The sequence below is a fragment of the Lolium rigidum genome, chromosome 6, assembly GCF_022539505.1.
Source record: "Lolium rigidum isolate FL_2022 chromosome 6, APGP_CSIRO_Lrig_0.1, whole genome shotgun sequence".
NCBI lineage: Eukaryota > Viridiplantae > Streptophyta > Magnoliopsida > Poales > Poaceae > Lolium > Lolium rigidum.
The window spans coordinates 118,436,614-118,459,606 of record NC_061513.1 but is presented as its reverse complement, the minus strand read 5'-3'; the positions used below and the strand labels follow the sequence as shown (position 1 = coordinate 118,459,606).

The 22,993-nt window shown below is 47.6% G+C and overlaps 1 protein-coding gene and 1 long non-coding RNA gene across 3 annotated transcripts; both read right to left on the bottom strand.

Moving 5' to 3' along the window:
* Window positions 1-4,235: 4,235 nt before the first annotated feature.
* LOC124660688 lies at window positions 4,236-12,080 on the bottom strand. The gene is made up of 19 exons (XM_047198511.1): window positions 12,020-12,080; window positions 11,807-11,920; window positions 11,609-11,730; window positions 11,066-11,338; window positions 10,862-10,992; window positions 9,694-9,746; window positions 9,399-9,584; window positions 9,191-9,312; window positions 8,811-9,101; window positions 8,499-8,629; window positions 6,758-6,831; window positions 6,472-6,522; window positions 6,272-6,337; window positions 6,019-6,174; window positions 5,811-5,941; window positions 5,458-5,733; window positions 5,232-5,362; window positions 4,508-4,555; window positions 4,236-4,422 (listed from the first exon to the last, which is right to left on the bottom strand). Exons 1-19 carry the CDS (start codon window positions 12,063-12,065, stop codon window positions 4,353-4,355), a joined length of 2,472 nt encoding a protein of 823 aa, XP_047054467.1. The 5' UTR covers window positions 12,066-12,080; the 3' UTR covers window positions 4,236-4,352.
* A 7,853-nt stretch (window positions 12,081-19,933) lies between these two features.
* LOC124660690 lies at window positions 19,934-22,528 on the bottom strand. Of its 2 annotated transcripts, XR_006989929.1 has the most exons (4): window positions 22,374-22,528; window positions 21,420-21,525; window positions 20,870-20,957; window positions 19,934-20,385 (listed from the first exon to the last, which is right to left on the bottom strand). It is a non-coding gene; the product is annotated as an uncharacterized LOC124660690 (long non-coding RNA). The 2 variants fall into 2 exon arrangements; XR_006989928.1 differs by having other exon boundaries at window positions 20,870-21,525.
* Window positions 22,529-22,993: the final 465 nt, after the last annotated feature.

The following is a 22,993-nucleotide window of genomic DNA, read 5'->3' as shown; positions in this document are numbered from 1 at the left end:
CTGCACTCTTGGCCTTTTCACCAACAACAAAATGAGCTAGTCTGACACTGCAATCTTGTCCTGCATCAACTAGCGTCCTTCACCCCCATGTCGGAAAACAAGCTCACTTATATTTAGTTACGGTTGATGCCCCGGTATTCTCCGGGCCTATCACGATATATTCATGGAAAAGAAAACTGTCAGTACGAACCACATGGACCATGGTTCGATTGGCAGCATCCAGTGCCTTCCTCGAAGAATAACTGATTGATGCTGCGAGAGTACGTACATCGATTGGCCAGAGAAGAATAGGACGGCTGGAGCTAGAGCACGCCTCCTATATATGTTGCACATTTCCTATTGTGGACAGCCACATCAACATAGCTATCATCCGTTTGTCCTGCATCAAGCACACTCGGTGACTAGGAAGAACATGGCACTGGATGGAAACCCGCGACCGGTGCGTCGATGCTACACCACGTCTTCTTCTGGTGAGCATACAGTGCGCGTGTAGAATCGTAGACTGCAGTTGACCCCAAATTTTGAAGGTTAACTTCGAGATACAAGGACATGCGACGCGATAATGAGCTATCGGTCCCCAATGAGTCATCACTTGTAAGTATCTTCCTGGATAAGCAAATCTAGGAGAAACACACACAAAAATTTGCAAACCTCAAATTTCTGATGCTAAGGAATAGCAAGCATGAGAAATAACAGAATTTCCATAATCCTAACAGAAATAACCAACAGGTTGATTTTCATTGAGAAAAATAAGCTATCGTGACAAACAATGATTTCTAATGTTTTGTTAGCGGCAATGGTAAAAAGGGAGACACAGGTACCGCGTGATCAACACCGTCCTGCCCTCAAGATTATGCACTACAGGAACGGACGTGTACGCCGACGGCCGGCCGCCCTCGGCGTAGCCACGCCTGGCCCTCGGCGTAGGCTACGCCGACGGCAGCCCTCGGCGTATCGCCTCGGCGTCCAGGTCCCTCGGCACATGGCACCGTGCCGTCGGCGTAGGCCCGGCCGTCGGCGTACGCCGCCTATGCCGACGGTGCTCGTTCGCCCTCGGCGTCGCGGCCTTCGGCGTCTCGTGGCAGGGCGCCGTCGCCGTTAACGGACGCCAAGCATACGCCGACGAAGACTCGCCCTCGGCATAGGGCAGGTGGCCTCGCGCGGGTAGAGGCGACGTGGCCGTCCGTGGTGCTGCCGGCCCGGCCTCTACGCCGACGCGTATGCCCCTCGGCATATGCATGATCATATGACGCCAGGCTGGGACACGTGGCGCGCGGCCAGGCTCAGCGTCTACGCCGAGGGCAACCCCCTCGGCATAGACCTGACCATATGGTCTATGCCAGGGTCTATGCCGACGGCATTGCCCTCGGCGTAGGCCTGCCATATTTTTTTTTTGCTGTTTTTTTGCTGTTTCAGCCAAAATCATGTTCCAATTCAATTGCAATGCAGTTCAACGAGGTCCAATTCATCCAAATTCATCCAAAATCGACCAAATTTGCCATAATTCACCAAAATAGCATATAATTCACATAGTAGCATACATGGTGCACATAGTAGCATACAAGCGGAGAACGGAGAGTGCCATGTCATAGTAGCATACATAGTAGTAGCAAGCAACCCTAGTTCTAAGCTGACTAGCGAAGGAAGGACCCGGGCGGGGTGTGTCCGCCCTTATCGTTGGCGAAACGAGCAGCCCGGGGTTGCGCTCCGGTAGAAGCTGCAGAAGAACCACCTGGAGAAGGACCGGTGCTATGCCCAGGGTAGCCCTCGGCGTCTAGCCTGACGCCGTGAGCGCGCCGTCGCGTCGCCGATGGAGCAGCAGCTACGCTGGTGCCTACGCCGAGGGCCAGGTTGATCCCGACGGCTGCCCTCGGCGTAGCATCCTCTACGCCGACGGCAAGTGTACGCCGACGGGCGTCTTCCGGCGCTGCCCCGGCGAGGCCATACGCCGACGGCCCCGATAAAAAGCCCTCGGCGTAGGGTTTGGCCGTCGGCGTATCCCACCATTCCCGTAGTGATGTAGTCGAGCGCACATGCAACAAAATTTCCAATAATTTAGAACTTCTTACCTTCAATCCAACAAAATTGTGGCACTCTAATAATATATAAAATGTTTTATTATAAACAATGACAAACCAATAATGTGCCTGGTTATCAATTCAAAGGGCTCTCCCATTTCTGACTCGATCATTGTCTTTCTATATAAGCATCCTGCTTCATAAACTGAATGCATGTACCGGCAGGAAAAAATGTCAGCAAGTTTTAATCCTATAATCATGCATTAGTTTATATGTACTTACTATAACGGTTACCTAATAGATTACATGTACCCGTTTGAACTACACTGCTATAGGATAATTTTGAATTAGACAGCAGTATTATTACACCAAAACAGGAGAAGAGTGCAAAAATACCAAAAAGGATGTGTAAAACAGAACTCTAGCAATGCAATTTCCCAGGGTGTCTATCGGATCTGGCAAGCATCCTTAAACAGATCAGCATGAAGAGAGTGGATTTGATGTTCAAATGGGTAGGTGAGCACGCATCCATTGCCGTTGGATATCAGGCAGCACCGTTGGATTCGTTGTATGACTGACGGAGAATAAACGGTGAATACACGGTACTACCTTTTCTGCTGCAGAAAGCATGCGTAAGTTGGACCCGTTTCATAGAAAGAGAATAAAAAATAGCGCCCACTCCGGTCTCCGGCGCCGCTCACTCTGTCCCACGCTTCCGGCTGCTCCATCCATTCTCCGGCGCCGCTCACTCTGGCTACCTTCAGCGCGGAGCACTCGATAGCATTGATGTGATGTGGAACCGCTCGATTCACTCAGGATGAGGAGGGGAGGGTCGACCCGTCGCCGTAGAGCGCTTGCCGTGGAGCCGCATCTCCACGCCCACCGCCAGTCGACAGCAAGGAACAAGAGGTTGGAGCAGCGCGCGTGGAGGAGTATGCAGCGCCTAATTGCAATCTCAATCCACGCTGGCTTAACATCGACCCCCTGGCCCTCCGTGAAGACGGCCGTCGGCCTATTGCTTCTAGCTGCCACCGCCGAATTAAATCAACGCTGGTGAGCACGCTGGAGCGGCACAAATCGGTTGGGGGCGAATCGAAAGGGGCGACTCGAGCAGTTCGCCTTCGGATCATGAGGCGACCAGAGCAAATCGACCGCCGCCCTCCGTATGGGCCCGGTGGAGGCCCGGTCGGCCAGGAGCTCATCATCCAGTAGCGAGGTCTGCTGCCACGGGACGGTGCGACGAGGTCTGCTGCCCTACACACGCATCCAGTAGCGAGGCATGCGCGAGGGCGCCACCGTATCTGGCATCCCTGCCGACGAGCGGCACGAAGAACTGCTCCGCAGCATGGTTCTTGGCTATTGGGGATCACGCCCGTGCGCGCAAACCCCGCCACGGAGATCTCCGGGCGCGGGCGTGCCGCAGCTAGACGATGCCATCGCCGGCGACGAACGAGCGCTCGGATGGATGGTCGGGGGAGGCGGGTCGCTCGGGTGGGTGGTCGGGGGAGGCGCGCCGCTCGGTCTGGATGGGCCGAGTGGGGAAGAAGATGGTTCGTTGGGATTTTAGGAGGAAGGAGAGAGATAAGGCAGAACACATTCAGTCGGTCGAAGCGTGTGAACACCTACGGAAATCTAACGCTGTTAGACACGTGTTGATTTTTGGGCACGTGCTCACCTACCCATCTGATCACCAGGCTTCTTCCGTCAGCATGAATGGATACCTGACCACAAAGGAGTTCAGCTGGTACACAAAGGTGCAAATGTGAAATATATTTACACAAAAGCCAAACGAAATTTCTGACTTCACGTCTAATTGAAGGAACATGGAAGGAGAATAATGAATGAAGTAATTATCAGTGTTTGCGTTTCAGATCCAAGATTATTGGTTGAAGTGAATGGAGCTGTGTAGGAATTGGTTTTTTAAAATGTTCTTGACCTGAAATATTGATGTTAGGACTTCTCCAAATCTAGCCAACCTCTGTGATGTGTTTACCCATTGTTTCTTTCTTTATCGATCCTTGCAGAGAAGAAAGCATCGTGGCACCATTAAGCAAATGTGCCTGCATAACTTCAGCAACATATGCATGATTGTCTTAATTTACACCAGAGGCGTCGAAACTTTATGTTGGACAAGTACAGGTGCAAACATCAAAATGCATTATGACCGAAAGGTGTACATCAAAATTTCAGAATTTTCATAAGAAATAAAAGGGTACTTAAGCTAGCTGATCAATTCAAGTTTAATTACCAATCCAACACTGCTCAAATTTTTATCCATGACCTTTTAATCAGATTCAGGTCAAATAAAATACGAGGGCAAGGCTTTTACTCAAACTAAAATTCATCATAATATGGTTTGGCGTAACGAGTCGGATAAAACCATTCTGGGTCAGGCACGTGCCAACTGTGGATGGAAAACGATATCAAGGTCAGAAGCTGAACGATTTGTGGAACAAAATGTATTGAGATGATCATAAGGATACATGTACCTAGGAAGTTCAGAATTATCTGGAGTCTCGACGGCAACAGGAACAGTCCTGCAGATAAACCAAGTGGTAATTTTAGATTTCTAGCATCCAAAAACAAATGATTAAGATATGCATGATGCTTTATGTTAATTGTTAGTTTATTCAGCAACCTAGAAAGGGAAAGCAGCCGCAGCTAAGCAGTTGCGCCTAATACTACGAAACACAGACGAAGAGATAAACAGTTACGCCTAATATCATTGCACTAGTATTATCATATATTTCCAAACAAGATGAGACCTATATAACATCAAATCAGTTCAACAGTGCATGTTGTATGTCAACTGTAGCTCAATATGGCTTATCGAATTATCTAGGAAGGGAAGCAAGGCAAATCCTAACCAGCTCTGCCAACCCTAAAGAGCTCCGTCACATAATTTGAGGCTGGGAAACACTAGACAAGCTCTATGGAAGGCGCATCAATATAGCCATCATTTCCAAACAAGATGAAACCCTCTGAAAAAACAAATCATTTCGAAAAATGTAAAATAAGACAGTGACTTCTTAATTCAAACTGCTAGTGGTAGATCAAAGATAGACTAACAAACTAATCCAATTTTCAGTAATTGCCAATTCTACACTGCCACCCCGCTCCTCCAACACTTGAATATTGTGTACTTCACAGGCACTTCAAGCACTTGCACCAGAGTAAAGTAAACTATATATTACATGAAGATAGGAGGCATACCGTTCTGCATTAAAACTCTTCATGAGTTCCAGGATTCTAACCCTTGATAGGTAAGGAGTTTGATCCGTGTCAAAAAAGTTCATGCCGACAAAATTCCCATCAAAATCAACAAGGGGCCCTCCAATCCCAGCCTATAGCATAACAATGAAGCGGCGATAAAGGATCACGTAAGGGGGGAAAGTCAGTGGTAGTTCATACTCAGAGATGAGAGAAATCAACAGTGTACCTTGGTGATTTTACATGTGGATATCTGAAGCTCTTCGCAAATAGATCTACTACGTTTTCCAGTCACAGTCCCCTCTGTGGCCAATAATTTGCCTGATTCAAAGCCACGCCCAAGAGCTACCACCCGAGCTCCAGCCTCAGTTTGAGACATTTCATTGAGATTTGCTGCACAATAACTGCGGACACCCTTGATGCTAACAACAGCCACATTGTACTTTAAATCATAATGTTGCAACATCCCATCCACACGTTGTTTACTTGGAAGGCACACTTCAATCTACAATAATAAAGTGAGACTTACTAGTATCATAAGTTAACAAGTAAAATAAGCTCGTAATGACTAGGAGCACCAACCTTCCATTCAGAATGAATGTTCTTTCCATCACCAGACCTAACCAAACTTGCTGAAGTCATAATTTTTGTAGTGAATTCATCGCATTTTATAAATACACCTGTGCAAGCAAACTTTCTTGAAAAAAAATTCTCTGCACAAAAAATAATTTCGAACTTTTAATAAGTGACCAAATATGTTAACATAATGAGCTTAAAACAGTTAAATCACCCTTTTTGTGTTCCCCAGAACCCTCAGGTTTTTCTACAGCGAATGAGGCAAGTGCCACAACACTTCGAGACAACTCTGAAGCAACTCTCCTAGTGGGTTCACTCCAAATATCTCTGCCAAATTCTTCTTCGAAATCCCATTTCAAGTACATGCCATCTGGTGAAGTAAGCATAGCACAACAGTAAGTCAGAACAAAGCTGTCAAAAATTGACATAGCAGGGAACAGTCATCGCGATGGATAGCAACTACTCACCATCAGCAAACCTTGGCAAGGGATAACCTTTAGCAAGTAAGATCGCATTTACTCTTTTTTTAAATCCTGGTGCAACAGGTTAAAGCCATTCATGAAAATGTATTAATCATCAGCATATTCAAAACAAATGCTGGTGCAACAAGGTGAAGCAATTCACCATGCAATGGTAATGATTGAAAAAATCGAAAGCACACACTCACCATCAAATCGCCAGGGAGAAAGTATACGCCTAAGCTCATCATCAGTGAGTCCTACAAGATGAAACAATTAGCGATCCCATGATGATCAGAAATCTTAGTAGTAGTCATTGCTCGGAACATTAGAATTTAATAAATTCAATGATAGAACAACTACAACCATCAACTTACACTAGCCGTGCACAGTGCTAGAGGAAACAAAATATGATTATCAGTAAGTAACGTTAGAAAATGATGAAGAACTGCTTGCTAGTGCATATCGTCTTAGGGGTGGTTGTGATTAGCTTACCTTTTGGACTGTCACTATAAGGTGTCGAAGATTGTTGGTTCTCACTCGGACGGGAAGGGTCTTTACTTGCAGCCCTGAATATAGTAATAGATACAAAAATGAAGGGTAATTTTCAGACATGGATGTCAAATAACTAAAACAACTGAATTGCCATGATTGAAAAAAAAGAGTTCACAAGAAAATAAAAATATAGAAAATGAGCAGCACGGTTCTGCAACAAGAACAATAGGACTGTGTGATGTACTAGAATGTATGCGAGAATAAATAATGACATTGCAAGAAAATGAGCAGCACGGTTCTGCAAGAAGAACAATAGGACAGTGGGATGTACTAGAATGGATGCAAGAACAAATAATAACATTTCAAGAAAATGAGCAATATTGTAGTTTTCTTTCATGCTTATAGGATGGATGCAAGAAAGCCCATATGGAAGTGTGGTGTACTTAGCCATTTATGTACTATTTAGCGGTGTTCAGGCCGCATTTTTCTCACCACTGAATTCTAGGATAGCAACTTGCACATTCAAACAGCCAAGGTAATTACCAGAGTTAGCAGCGGCATTAGCATTAGTGATAGGATAGGCCCTCTGCTGGGCAAGTGGGCGTTTAAACATGACCAGAATAACTGAGGTAATTGAAGAGGACAACTTGGGATTATGTAAAACCATATTGATTGTTCATTCACTTCTTTGCAACTGGTACAATGTTAAATTATGCATATTGTCTACACAAATAATGTTTGTAGTGTGTATGTGTTAAAGTTATATTTTTACTCAATTTTGCATTCTCGATGTACAACAAGACAAAGATGCTAATTTATGTGGCTTTGGCATATATGATTTCCTCCGTGATGTCTAAGAAGTTGAAGTTCAGTTCCTATTTTTCAAAATATTATCTGGTTTAATATGCTGAACATAACCCTGTGATACTTATATTGCTGAAATCAAATGCAAAAAGGAGTATCTCATAAACCTCGTGACAAAAAGGTCAGCACAACAACATATATACCTCGTCCCTTCAAGCAAACAAAAAAGGGTTCATCCTATCCACTTCCCAACCATCTACCCGAGAAAAAAACTGACCCATCCCTCTCATCCAACCAAACAAAAAAGAAGAATATACCCATCCATTTAGACATGGATATCCCAATACATTCCTGCTTGACCTCAAACCAAACATACCCTAAGGGCTTCAAAGGTAAGAATGCGGTGGACGTCTTGCAAGTTGCCACACCTCATCACCTTCATAACCACGGCATTTGTTGTTCTCGCTTTAATCAACATATTTTTCAATAATGAAGCACAACACAGAAATTAAAAGCTTAACAGTTCTTGATCCTGCATAATGCATATGGTATTTTCATCAATATGGCTTTTGAATGAAAGTAACTATTAGCCTAGCATATGCACACCATATTTCCAGTTCGCTGGAATTTTCGGTTTTGGCTGGATAGTGTTTTGATGCCTCGGACCTTAGCCTTTTTTTTCTCATTGCACATGGATGCTTTGAACTATGTTTTGTTCCGTACGGGAAAAAATGCATACCATATTTCCATGCACACAATAGTTTCATTAGTTTGTTTTATTCTACACATCTGCAATTCTGTCAAGAGATCTAGTGTAGAAATAATGTGTTCTCAACCAATTTGAAGACTGATATACTGTATTGAAGAATCAAAATATCAGAGGACAGTAAGCCGACTAGAAAAGCTGTTCAGCATAAATGCTGGAATTCAACCTTACCAGTATACATGATCAGACGCCAACCATTCAAAAATAAGATTACTTGGTACAAATGAAGTCATTCCCTCATCATAGTAGTTCATGCCAACAATATTCCCATCACAATCAACAAGTGGTCCTCCACTGGCAGCCTAGCACAAAAAATTAACTTACACTCAACCTACCACACAAACCAAAAAATGAAATTTTGGGGCATAAAAAAGTTCAGTTCCCATAATAATGATAAATAATATGAGCCTAACATCATGAATTCACTGTACAATTGCTGACTTCGACCATGTAGAAAAATCAGACAAGATATCAACAGCGCACCTCGGTGATTTTGCATGTGGACAATTTGCGCTCTTTCTTATGGATTCCACCTGTCCATGTTCCATGTATCACCGACCCTCTCGTGGACACTAATTTGCCTGAGTCAAAGCAACACCTTACAGCTAATAACTCGGCAGACGACTCAACGTGCATGACGTTGCCAAGACATGCTACACAAAGATCAAGGGAGGGCGGCAAGGAATGGGTGACGATGACAGCAAGACTGTAAGGAGACGAATAATAATGCAACCATCCATGGACCACTTCATCATTCGGAAGGCGCACTTTGATCTGTAATGATACAGCAAAGCAAGACAAACATTGTGCGTAACCATTACCTATGCCATAAATAAGCAAGCAAAGAAATTGGCAGCACAAACCGTTAAATCATCCCAAAGATTTTGATCTAATGATCCAAACAAACTTGCTGTCGTCAGAAAAGAGGCTGAAGATAGTTCTCTGTCAATAACCATGCCTGTGCATTCAGAATGCAATGTCTCTCCTACGCAAAATCATAATTTCATTCATTAACTACTGATGATGACTAAATGCAACCATGGAAAATGTGCACATAGTAGTATTAATCACCATCAAATGAAGCAATGGAGATAATGCTCAGAGACAACTTTTCTGCAAGTGCTTGATTGAGGTCACACCATACGTCATTAGCTTCATGGATAGGAATTGCACAAGGTTCCTTGTTCTTATTTTCACTTCCCTTGCTTCCGCGATTTTCACTTGAGCTACCTACAATGGTATCTAGACTTGAAGTACCTATAATGGTCGCGAGACTGAATTTAGAAAAACTGATTTCATATATGCCTACTTCAGCAAGGCCTACGTTAGTATAACAATTAAAAAGGAGTGATTGTCCTTAGCTCACCTTCTGAACTGAAGTTCGATGGTTTGGAATTGGGGGTATTCTCCAAATAGGTCCTGCAGCACAATGTAGTAAACTTATCATAATGATTAGTATTATCAGTAACAGAGGACGTGTTTGTTTCAAGGCCCAGGTAACTACCCAGCTAAAAATTTGGTAATGACAACCAAAGCAAAGGCATGACCAATATTTTGCTAAGTTGATGTTGTTTGGATTATTATAAATATAGTACCTGCCAACTTTTTTGGCAAAATATTTAGTTCTCTGATTGGTTTGCAGCCAACTCGCTTGGCAAACAATTGGCATGAATAGTGGTACCAAACGATTTTCATGACGAGCCAATAAGAACTTGAAAGATGCGAGAATGTAGAAGTATAGAAGTCCAGCACATATGTCACCATTCAAGCTGAGATAGTCATCGCCAACTACAATCAGCATGACTAACTAATCAAACTGAAACAGCAACAAATAGTCATCAACTCATTATCTTTTGAACACGTGGCCACTTTTTTCTAGAAAACAAAATAGTGAGGTATGTTGGCCTGCTATTGTGTATACAGGATAAATTAGACAGACACTTACATAGAAACGTTCACTTAATCAACTAAAACGTCCTACAGTTCAATAAAATGTAAATGTCGTCTTCATGCTTTCAGATCTGCAGGTAAGACGCGATGTTTCGTCTCCCATCAGCATATATTAAACCGCTTGATCAGCAGCCACTAACCGCGAAAGGAGACCCACCGAGAAGAACGGTATAGCTGTGAAGCCAATTTTTGGCGGAGCTTTCTCACGCCCTCTGCTAACCGGCAGCTAGATGAGAGTGGGGTTGGGGTTGACTCATCGAACAGAGAGCATCGAAGCCGCTTAATGAACCTTCAGATGGTGTAGGGAAGATCTGTACTAGGATGGCCAGGGTTTGAACATCGTAAGATGTGAATGTCCCCAATAGAGATATCTAGCCTGTTTAATTTAAGTGAAAATAACACGGGTGCGCCTAGGGCTAGGCGAGCCAAAAAAAACTGCAATTCCAAAGACCAACCAAATCAGGTGGGCAGCCAACTTTTTAAATCTAGCCAGCTTTTGGTTGAAAGCGAACACATGCATAGATTTCAGAACACATTCTGTGTTTGTAACTTTCATCAGTACGATTAAAGTATAGGTACCATACCAGAATCCAAGCCTGTCCATACATTCAACAATTCTCTTTGCTGGTACGAACGAGGTTTTTCCCTTCTTCATACAGAGGTTCATCCCAACAATATTCCCATCAAAATCAACAAGAGGTCCACCGCTTCCAGCCTAGCACAAAATAAAATCCATGATGCGTCAAAAGGGAGTTAAAAAAAAACTTGGACACAAATTGACAGAGCACCTCAGTGATCTCGCACGTGGACCACATGGTTTCATGGCTCTCAACTCCAGTAGGACTGTCGGTCAGTACCCCAGTGGTCACCCAAAATTTGTCCGAAATGCGGCATAAACTTGCAGCTAATAACCGCGTGGAAGAATCAACTTGCATTTGTGGTAAACAAGCTGCGCGGATATCAGGGAAGAACCTAGTGGTTACAACAAGCATGTTGTGAGCTACACTGTAGTATTGCACAGATGCATTCACAACTTCCCCATTCGGTAGATGCACTTTTATCTGTAATAATACAACAAGACAACAGGTATACGAATAATTAGCAACTGATTACAGACATCTTAAATCAGCAACGATGCTGCAGTATGATTCGATTAGATCTAGGTGTTCTGCTATTCTCGTTTGGTCTATAGAGTATAGACCTCTTTGTTTCATTTTCTATTCTCACGTTGGCGACAATGCACAGTTGAGCCTTCTTGGCTAGCTCATCTAATTGATACATCAAAATAAAATCTGCACGTAAGGAAGTGTAGAAAAAATGGCAACACCAACCTTCAATGTACGGACATAACCTGAATCTGTAGTGGTAACCAAATCTCTCGATGTCACAATAGATGAACCTAGTCGATCATTTCGGACAACTGTGCCTGTGCATTGAGAATGGAGCTTTTCGCCTACACAAGGACAGAACTTCAGTCATGATGATTAAATACAGAAGATGGAGAAGTAATGTGCATATAGTACAATCACCGTCAAATGAGGCAAGCGAGACGATGCTTGGAGACAACTCTGCAGCAAGTTCTTGACTGAGTACACCACCTTCACGATCAATTAATCTGGATGCCTCGTTCAAACCCAAGTTTCCTAGTTACAGAAACATCATAGAGCATAGTTGTGAACGCTTTGGAAAAACTGTACATCATAAAGAAAAAAGAGGTGCCAAGATTCACAACAGTGACTTACTGCTCCTTGTTCTAGCGGGAACATCTTTTCCATTGATTTTCAGCATATTTCAAACCCTTAAGAAAAGGAAAAAATCCAAACTTTCAGCCATCATAAAGAGTATGGTACTAACTATTTAAACAATGCCATAATGAAATATCAAAAGGGCCAAAATTAAACCAGAAACGTTGTTTTGGGGAAAATAAAGGGATCTAATACCCAATTTACTAATAACCATACTTAGAGCATGTACAACGCGGCGCTTGGGAGAGGCGCTAGGGAAAGAAATCCCGGTAGTTATGGCCGATTCCCAGCTAACACCAGGAAAGTTGTTTGCGTCGACGCAAACTCTCGCGCCAGGCGCTTGCATATAATCTGGTCTCTTTTCCTTAATCCTAAGCGTCTGGAACCTGCGTTTAGCGATGCAGGGAAAGGCGCTAGCGCGGACGCTCGTCCAGTTTTTTCCCGTAAGCGCCTAGATATAAGCGACCATGCGTTGTACATGCCCTTATAATGCCGTGCATGTACAAAACGAATAAAAAAAAGGAGGAATACCAGATCCCAAACGAACAAACAAAAGAGGAACAAAATCCAAGATACGACATCACATGAAAAGCACAAGCACTCTGGCGACTAAATCGGATCGCTCAAGTAAAGGGAAGCCACCAAAATTAGGGCTACATAATAATACTCAACAATAGATCTAAAGCGCATGCTACCCAACAAGAGACCGCGGGGTTAGCGACGAATTCTCGCCTCCGGCGGCGGGTTTGGGACTTACGCTTACCTGGGAGGAGCCGGGACTGGGTGGCCGCTGCTACGAGTTTTCGCCTCCCTCCGGCAGCAGATATGAGAAGGTCGGGTGATGAACTGATTGGTTGCAAATTTGTATGGATGGTATCATCCACATGAGAGAAAATTATCGCCATATGTTGTACTCCGTATCAGCTGGTCCATCCAAAACGGCCGAACCATCGATCGCTCTTTTCTCTAATCGCAACTCTGATTCTAATCCTTGTCCCTCTTATCGCTAATTTTCCCCCGCCGCGGGAGAAAAGCCTCGGCCGCCGCCAGAGCTTGCTGTTGCGCCGCCGCCTGAGCCCCCCGCCATAGGTCCGTCCGTAGCCGCCGTAGCTCCCCCTCCATACCGCCGAAAGAGCAGCAGCCGCACTGCTGGTGCGGCTCCCATCGATTGGTGTGCTACCCAACAGAGGCGTATCCTCCGCCATGGCATCGGCGGGCGGCGCAGAAGATCCGGCTCCACTCCGAGCAGAACGAGCTCGTGCGCCGGCTTCCCCAGGACCACCCGGACATAATAACGGGTGAGGCGGAGCATCGCCGGTGGACGCGCTATATTTCCGTCGTCGCTGGCCGTTCCACTAATTCCCTGCGCCCCACAGCCGGGAGCGGACGGGGAGGTCGCCGGGTGGGGGAACGCCGGCGAGATTGCCGGAGGGGGAACACGACAGGTCGATGGGATGGTGCGACATTCCCCTCCGGCCTCTATTGCGGACAGAGAAAGGTCGATATTTTTAGAGGAAAATTGGTTAAAAGATTCACACTTTAGAAAAATACCACTGAAAGATTTTGATTTAGAAAAGAGGAATTTTATTTTTTACCCCTCTTTACTTGGTACCTTTATAATTTGCCCTCATTTACTTTGTAACTTATCTTTTGCCCTAGTTTACTTTGCTCTTTGCTATTTGCCCTCGGGCAGATTGTGTCCACGTGAAATGTCCAACCTATCCCTTTCTTCTTCCTTAGGCCAACCTCCATGGCGCTCGTCCTGTAAGTCTCATCCATGGCCATCTTTCCCAGCTCGCTTCGCCTTCTCTCCCCTCCGCCACTCTGCTCTCCCTAGCTGCCGCCACTCCTCGTCCGTCTCTCCCGATGATGCCGGTTCGTAGCCGCTGTTTGACCCTCCCGAGCCGTCGCCGCTCCTCGTCCCTCTCACCTGAGGCCGCAACCCGCAGGTAGAGGTGGCGGTTGGCGGCAGGATCCCCACCGAGGGCAGTATGGACGGCAGGCTCGCGAGCGAGAAGGTCAAGGGAGTGACCGATGGGCTGGCGGCCCGATATCGATGGTCGCCGCGCCGTCGGCAAAGAGAGATGAGAGAGGAGCAGAAGCTCGTCGGCGTGGACTAGCAGACTGCAGCGGGAGCGCGGGGCCGTAGACCAGTTGGAGCCATGGCGCCTGCTCGCGGCGGCATGTGGCTGGTGCAGCAACTCTCAGCTCAGGTTCGCCTCCTCTCGAGCAGACGAGCTGCACAGACGCCGCTGGCGCTGCAAGCTCCTTCCCCCGGGAAGCAGGGAGAGGCCGCCGCGGAGGACGCATGCAGTGTCGCCGTCGTGGCGTTGTCTCCCGGTAGCATGAGCTCCGGTAATAAGCGCAGGGGTGGTAGCCGAGTGGTGCAGTGTGGTCGGCAAGGTGCAGTGTGGTCAGCAAGCTCCGGATGCAGCTGCCCGCAGATTGCTAGAGATTTTCCCTGCCGTTCTGAACAGGGGAATAAATGAGATACCCAATTGATTAGTCCGATGAGCAGCGGGGTCTAGATTCTCAAAACAAAAGAAAATAACTGAAAATGGCAAAAAATCAATTGGCAAAGTAAAGAAAAGTGAGGTTAATGTAAAAGAGAGCAAATTGTAGAGGGCCTAAGTAAAGTGGGGCAAATAATAAAATTCCCCTTTAGAAAATTACCATCCAAAGGTTGTTCCCTTATCTATTTCTACCACCACGTAAATGATGCAGATGGTTTGAGAAATAGGTTCCTCAGAGCACACAATTCATTCATAAGCTTTGCTTTCTTTGACTCCAAAAAAGGATGATTCTATTCTCTTAACTGAACGTTTTGAGTAGAACGATCCATTGTAATTTGGAAAACAAGTTCTGTACTGAACCCACGCACACACTGATTGACAAAGCCAGCTGAACACATGCGATCTGAACACAACGCACGCACACAGAACTCACGCGCACACCCTACCCAGCCCAGCCGACGGAGACCACCTGGCCGAGCGGGCTCCCAGCGGCGTATCTCCCGGCGGCGCGCCTCCCGCCTCCCCCGCGGCGTACCTCCCGGCGGCGCGCCCCCCGGCGGTGGCGGCTCTTCTTCCGGAATGCTCCTCATGGTAGGCACCATCTTTCTGAGAGTGGACTAATGGAACCGGGCGGCATGTGATCCTCCGCGAAATCAGCTTCTGATTGGTCCATTTTTTTTGCGTGGGGTCCACTGACGGAATGGGTGCTTTCCATATACAGGTGCAAAATGACAGTATATACGCGTGTGGGCCCCCCTGTCCTCTCCCCTGCCCCATCGTTTCCCATCCCATCCCCAGATCATCATCGCCGCGCCCAGCTTCTCCCCGAGCTCGCCTGGACACCATGTCGACGCCGCCCCGTCCACGACGCCACGTCGGCGCCGCCCTCGTCTCCGATGCCAGCTCGACGACGCCTTGACCCCGACGCCGCCCTGTCCCTGACGCCGCCCCCGTCCCCGACGCCAGTTCGACGGCGCCCTGTCCCCGACGCCGCCCCGTCCTCGACGCCGCCCTGTCGCGGGATGAGAGGCGGTACGGCCGCAGCCGGACTACGCGGGGCCGCAGCCGGAGATGGGCGGCGAGCCGGAGGGCGCGTAGAAGCACGCATGCGTGCGACCAGAGCGGCGACGGGCGGCGTGGTTGACGGCGCCCTCGTCTGCGGCCTTTGCCTCCTCCTCGTCCGGCGCCGGCTCCGGCGTTGTGAGCTGGAAGGTGGCGACGGGGAAGGCACGGGTCGAGCGGCCGGACCGGGCCGTGCGCGGCGCAGCGGAAGCGCGTGGGCGTGGAGAGGGAGGCGGCGTGCTGGCTGCTGCGGCGGCGCGGACAGTGCACCCTCGTCGGAGAACACGGAGAGCAGTTCCGAAGCACGCCCACGGCGGCGGCCTGCGACGCTGCCGTGCAAGCGTGGGTGCACGCGCCCACCTCGAGGCAGCCGACACCAACGCTGCTGTGCACCCGCGGTGTCGATTGGGGCGAGGTGGCGGCAGCGGAGCTCGGGTCGGGGCGGCGGCGTCGGGGCGTGGCGGCGGCAGCGGAGCTCGGGGCGGGGCGAGTTTTCGTAGTGCAGGAGCTGCGCTGCCTGCGCACGGTGGCCGGTCGCTCCCGAGCCTCACAAGCTGAGTGGCCCTCGCGCGCGTCGTACGGCTGGCCACGATGGCGGCCGGAGCTTCCGGAGTCGCGGGGCGCTCCGGCGCTCCGTACGACTTCCCCGACGGCAGCCAGCGCCACGCCGCTCGTCGCCACGGCTCTGCTTGCGCATGTGTGCTGCAGCACGGCGTGCTGCCACAGCCCTTTCCTCTCTCTCCTTAATAATGAAGCTTTCTCTCTCTCTCCTTAATGAAGGGTCCACCTCTTGTATTCTAGTGAGTACTTTTTAGTATAAGAGGAAAAGATAACTGCTATGTAGGGCCCACACCGAACATCAACCAATGGGAGACAGACTTGTGGCCGGAGCACATGCCGGCAGGTTCATTCTTGCGTTTCCCCCATCTTTATCCCTTTTTCTCTTGTCGCCTCTTCTTCCCGTGCTCGTGAATGGTCTGAACCCTAGTTTTTATTTGGGATTTTGCAGTGCTGAGACAAGGAATCGTGAAATTGGGGATGCATAACAGTTGTTCCATTTTTTTTTAGCTCCTGTTAACATCCAGTTAACTAGGGATGTAAACGGATCGGATCGGATCGGATATTGCTGTTACCATATCCTCTACCATATTTTTGTAACGGATTCGGAGCGGAACGGATAATGGTCGGATGCGGATTCAGATGCGGATTATATCGGATTACGGATATGGAGCGGATTCGGAGCGGACTCAGATCGGACACGGATTGACACGGATTATTAAGCAAATATAGGCATAAAAAATAGAAGTATGATTTTTTATGAAAAATATGTTCATAATTATAGACATTCGCTAAATGTGCACACTTGTTCGTACAACAAACCAACTTGCATGCTAATAGCATACATAGTTTGGCCGATGAACTAACTATATTGTGTGACTATTTAGGATTGTTCTAATTTTATCGGATTATCCTCTTTGGGGACATCGGATAATCCGTAATAATTGGCGGATAATCCGTATCCGTCGGATAGTATCAATACCATATTCGCTACCGTATCCGCCGGATATCCGGTTGACCACTATCCACATCCGTATCCATATCCAGCGAATTTCTAAAAATGCATACCATATCCTTAAAAATGGATGCGGATGCGGATTTGGAGCGGAAATTATCCGTACCATTTACACCCCTACAGTTAACGGTGGTCGTAGAAATAGAAATAGATAAGGGAGCAACCTTTGGATGGTAGTTTTCTAAAGCCAAAACTTTCAGTGGTATTTTTCTAAAGTGTGGATCTTTTGACGGTGTAGAACCAATTTTCCCTATTTTTATAGTATCAGACTAATCATACTGCTTCAGCTTGGGCCCATCCAAGCAGCCTAGGGGTGGCCCAGCTTGACGCTCAACCGGCCAAGGCCCAGCAACCACTTGTTAAGTGGCGTTGGGCCGTTGGTTGTGGCTCCCCGGGGATGCAAGGATCCTTCCCTAGGTTTCTAGCAAATCGTTCTGAGGTGCGGTGGTTGTCCTCCTCGGCGCGCAAGCTCTTCCGCATCCCGGAGCCACTACAACTCACACGCTCTTTTGCGGAGGTGGTGGCCATGGAGGGGCGCGGTGGCAATGACGGGAGGCAGTCCGGCAAGGGGGACGGAAGCGGAGGTTCGAGATACGTCAACAACAGCAACAAGAGGCGCTTTGAGGGGAGCGGCGGCGGTGACGACGGCGAGGGGAGGAGATTGCAGGAGGGCGGGCGCAGGCTGGAGGAAGATCACCGCGGTCGCCGCCAGGAGCGCGACCGCGCCGCAGCAGCACCAATAGATACAAATGCGCAAGGAGGGGCGAACTGAGGCGGCGGCAAGGGCCAACAGTAGCAGTATCACTAGGGCGCGTCGGCCCAGGGGGTGGCGGTAGCTCTGGCTTCGGCAACGGCAAGGCCAAGGCGCAGGGAGCGCAGGGCCAACCTAAGGCGAAGGGCAAGGCCAAGGAGGGCGCGGGCCATGCTCAGGGGACGGGGGTCGGCGGCAAGTGCTTTTGCTGTGGGCGCGCGGGACACTTCTAGTCCGAGTGTGCTTACGACCCCCTGTGCGTCCTCTGCAGCAAGGAGGGCCACAGTTCGGCCAATTTCCCGGTGAGGGGACGGCCGTTGATGCTCCAGTCCATGGGGCATGCGTTCACTAGGTGCGGCTTCTACAACATCGAGGTCGAGCCAATTCGCGGGGAGGTGCAGGGTGCCCAGTTCACAGCGGTCATTCGCTTCTCCAACACTCCCCTGTCGGAGGAGCAGCTCTCGGGTGAGCTCAAGAGTCTGGTGGACGAGCTTAGGGACTAGCAGGTCACCAGACTGTCCAAATCGGAGTTCTCGGTGCAGTTCCCTTCCCGTGCAACGCTGCAGCTTAGCACTAGGAGTGGCAAGCTGCACCTGCCCATGAGTGACGTCGACGTGCACATTCGGTAGGCGTTCGTCGTGCCCAAGCCAGGGAAGGCCTTCCCTTCGGTGTGGGTGCAACTCACCGGTCTGCCTAGGGATGTGCTGGTGCGCGAGCGACTGATGGCGTCCCTCACTCTGCTGGGGCGCCCCATCAGTGTGGATGATCTCTCGGTCAAGAAGTGGGCCACAGAGCCGGTAAGGGTCCGGTTCTAGTGCCGCCACCCGAAGCGCATCAAGGGATCCTTCCAGCTCTGCGTTAATGGCGAGCCCTACACGATCGGTGTCAATGCGGAGCTAGGTAAGCCGCCAGGTAGCTCGGGCCCTGACGCGCCGCCTAAGCCCCTGGCCCCGCGAGGCGATGACGAGGGCATCGAGGGCTCGGACCACAGCACAGAGGTGGAGACCTGGAACCGCCATGGCTGGAAGGGGAACTGGAAGTCTAAGGCGGGCGCGAAGCAGAACTCGTAGCAGACAGGAGGCTTAGGCTCGGCGCACCTGGCGCGTGATCTGGGTGCGTGGAGCGCGCCGGGTGCCTAGCAAGGCCACGGTCAGCATCGACAACTAGTACGGGTCGAACTTGCCGTTGTTCCCGTCCCTGGTGCTGTCAGAGGCGACAACAAAGAGTGCGATGATCCCGACTAATATGGACCAGGAGGGTCTGGTGGTGAAGAAGAGGCTGCCTACCGTCATGTTGGAGGTGGGAGCGGGTGGTGAGGAGGCCTCACTGGTGCCTGGGGAGACCACCTCTCACTACAAGAAATATGTTGACTTGCGACCCTTCATTTTCGTCACTGAATTGTCACAATATTTCATCTATGACGATTCTATGACGAAAAATGGATCGTCAAAAACGGAGCGTCAGTAATCAACCAACATAACCTTTTAATCGGAATCGTCATAATCGTATATGACGATATTGGATCGTCGTAACCACTATGACGATCAAATATCGTCACTGGCAATTTGAGCATGCCACATCAGATCCTACGTGGGTAGTATGACGTGGCAAAACTATGACGAAATCAAATCATCGTAATCCAAAATCAGCCCGGCCCATTTTTATGGTTTGCATGGGTCAAGCCCATTAACACCAGCCTTTTTCTCCTAGGCCATGGCATTTTCCAATCAATTTATCTTTTGGGCTTTAGCTTTTTACATCCATTGTTTAGTCCTTTTTGTCTTTTGGGCCTCAGCCTTTTTTGGCCCATTTGATTTTCGGCCCTTGACCTTTTACATTTTTTGTTGTTCGGGCCCCTTTTTACGGTGCATATATTCATGCACTAGTCCAACCAGTCACATTGGACCCAATTATCAAAGCACACTCATCAGATTAGTTCTCTCTGGTCCTATTTGTCAGGTTTTATTTGACAATAATTAAAAACATATAATTCAACCAAAAACAAGAAATATATGAAATTCTTTTGAAAGAGAATTAAGTAACCCACAGTTCAACCGCATATACAAGAACGACACAATGAAGCTAGCTCAGATTGTAAACCCACCCTACAGCAGCAACATCCATTATCAATCGAATAATGAATAAAATCAAGGATGTCCTTCTGGCCGGACTCAGCACCCAACCTCCAGGCATATATACTGCCAGGTACACTTCTTGCTGCTGCATGGCACCAATGCCATGGTAACCTGCCAACTACCACCGGTCCAAGAACAATCCTCCATCGTATGCTCTTCCATCCATCCTGCATGACAACAACCATGAGGAAAATTAGTCCACAAGTATATGCTTAACCGGTCAATCCAACAATCAAAACCATTCAAGTTTCAGGAAATGCCTATATAGTAATCTTGGACGAGTGAGACTTCACAGCTTCACGCTTCAATTTTCTTAAGGCCCGGAGCTCCTGTAAAAGAGGAACCACCACATTTTTAGTCTCAAGGGGAATACTTTACATATCTACACCAAATCGAGCAACTAGGTCTGAATCACTTTGGATGGCACAAATGCTCACATATTAACAGGTGTCTATCATGCTTCCGCTGCATGATCAACAAACAATAATTATCACACTAATGCAGGAATAAGACGAGATAATGAGCATATAGCTCTCAAACAATAATAATCGCACTAATGTTGTGCTAGGAAGGCCAATATTATGTTGGTTCCAGCAATTAATATCAAAGGTAGCTAGTTTATAAAGCAGAATAAAACATACAATTGACGTGACATAACAAACTGCAAGGAAGTATTGCATTACATATACCAGATAGATATTTGCTTATAAGAACCATTCCGAACTCAGAACGCAGTTACCCAGCATGTAGGTTAAGAAATAAAATCTCAGGAAGTAACCATTGACTAGGTGGAACAAGTGTAATGACATTAACCTTATAGCACAGAAAACAAAGGACCGAGATTGGTGTCTGCAATCTTCTTTAGTTAAATTCGTACAATACTCCTTCAGCTCAGAACCATCTTTTGTTTTGAATTGCCAGATACAAAATCAAGGTTAGTATGACGAAAAATAGATGATACTCACCAGACATGGAAGATGCCAACCAGACCAAATGATTTGGTGGAGCTCATTAGTACTCAATAGCTAAAGTCAGATATGTACAATAACCTATTAAAGCTACCAGTCTATCAATGTCCCTTCCGTTTTTTTATCTGTTTCGTTAACTGAATGAGCATGGCATGTGAATGAGTACCACGAGCTTATTAGGAATGCATGTTTCAAGAGCACAGTAATAAAGGGCAGTGTAACAGCAGTAGCAATAAGCATTTCAAAACATGAATCATATCCACCGTCCCAGGAACCGTCCCAGGACAGGAACCATATTCCATTTTAGCATATTTCATAATTGTCGTAACATGTTTTTTACCATCTAAGAGCCACTAACTGAAGCAAATAGTAACAAAATAGATTACATAACTCACCTATTCTTGCAGAGAATGTCCATGTACTTGCCAAGAAAAACTCCTTGGAGTTGATGTTCACAACCACCTGCAAGATCTAACACGCCACGGACCTTTCTCCTCTTACCTAACGAAATAGCAAAGTAAGAAGCATGCATGCCATAGTAATACACATACAAGCTAGTTGTACAATGGACATGCATTTCCAAAAACAGAAAGTACTCGTAGACAAAAATATCCAAATAAATAACATAAAAATTTGTCCTTCCAATTGAAAAATAAGTTACTACGCAATAGGGACCAGAAACTAGTTCAGAATTTACTCGAGTTATGACATGTGTATCTTTACAGTAAAATAATCAACAGAAGCGCAGCAACTCAGTTCACTGACATCACAAGATTAAAGTGCTGCCACACATGCTACCAATACATGCTCACAACAAAGAAATCAAATACTGGAGTTGTTTGTGGCCTTAAAAACACACAGAATAATTAATCATATCAGTTGGAAAAGTAAGGTTACTTTTTTCACAGCCACAACTAGTATGTCCAAAAACCATTAACTAACAACGTACAGAGGTAGAAAGGAGCTTCTGCTAGAAACTAAATATCTCATTTGGAGGTAGAAAAAAAACATGAACCAAAAAGGTGCTAACAGGGAAGCATTAAGTAGTTTAGGATGAAGCAATTATGCCCATTATCAAGCTATATATTGATGTAAAGCATTAATAAACAGTGGACTATTCCGTACTTGATGAACAGGCTAATGGAGACATTAACTTGGAGATTTATAGATACTGAATTGAGCAAATATAGATACATATGGTGCTGAATCAAGTTTTGTTCCCACGTTCTACACTAACGCTTTGAGCACAAATCACATTCAACTGTTAATTTGTACATCAGAGACTCCGAGTGCCACAGACCTGATCCAAACAAGATCCCAGTACACAATGGGCCCAAAGATCCCAATACCTGAGCGTCTTGCCTGGGTTCTCGCTCTTGTTGTTGGGGAAGACGACGAACTGGAGGTTGCTGGCGATGCATCCTCCCCTTGCATGGGGTGGACGAGCTTCTCGTCGAGCATGTGCAGGTCGTACGCCTCCTCCCCTTCTGCGAGGACACGCAGCACCTCCCGCTCTACCCCTCTAACACCCATAACAAGTAGCCCGCCGTGGGTAATGTCATCGGAGGGGAGGGTGGCGGTGGAAGCCGGCCTGAATGCGAGGAGAGTTGGTCGGGCCTTTGACCGTCCGCAGCGCTCGCACGCTGCTATCGGCGGTCCTGCAGGTCCTATCGGTAAAGGCCGGGGTTTGCCGGCTGGCCGCATCTGGCCCGCGCGATGAATCCGGTCGCCGAGCCTAGTCACCACCACCAGCTGCCTGGGCGCCGCCATCGCAATGCCTCCTGCTCCTCTATGTACATTCAGAATACTGGGCTAGAGTTTTCTGTTTGAGGTGAGGTTCGAAGGTTCAACGAGGTGGGATAGAGAGAGGGGAATGCGGGGATTCCAGAGAGAAGGTCTGCCGGGCAGGGAGTGGCCGGAGTTAGGCAGGATCTAGGCCGGCGGCGGAGGTGAATGAATGGGTGGAGGG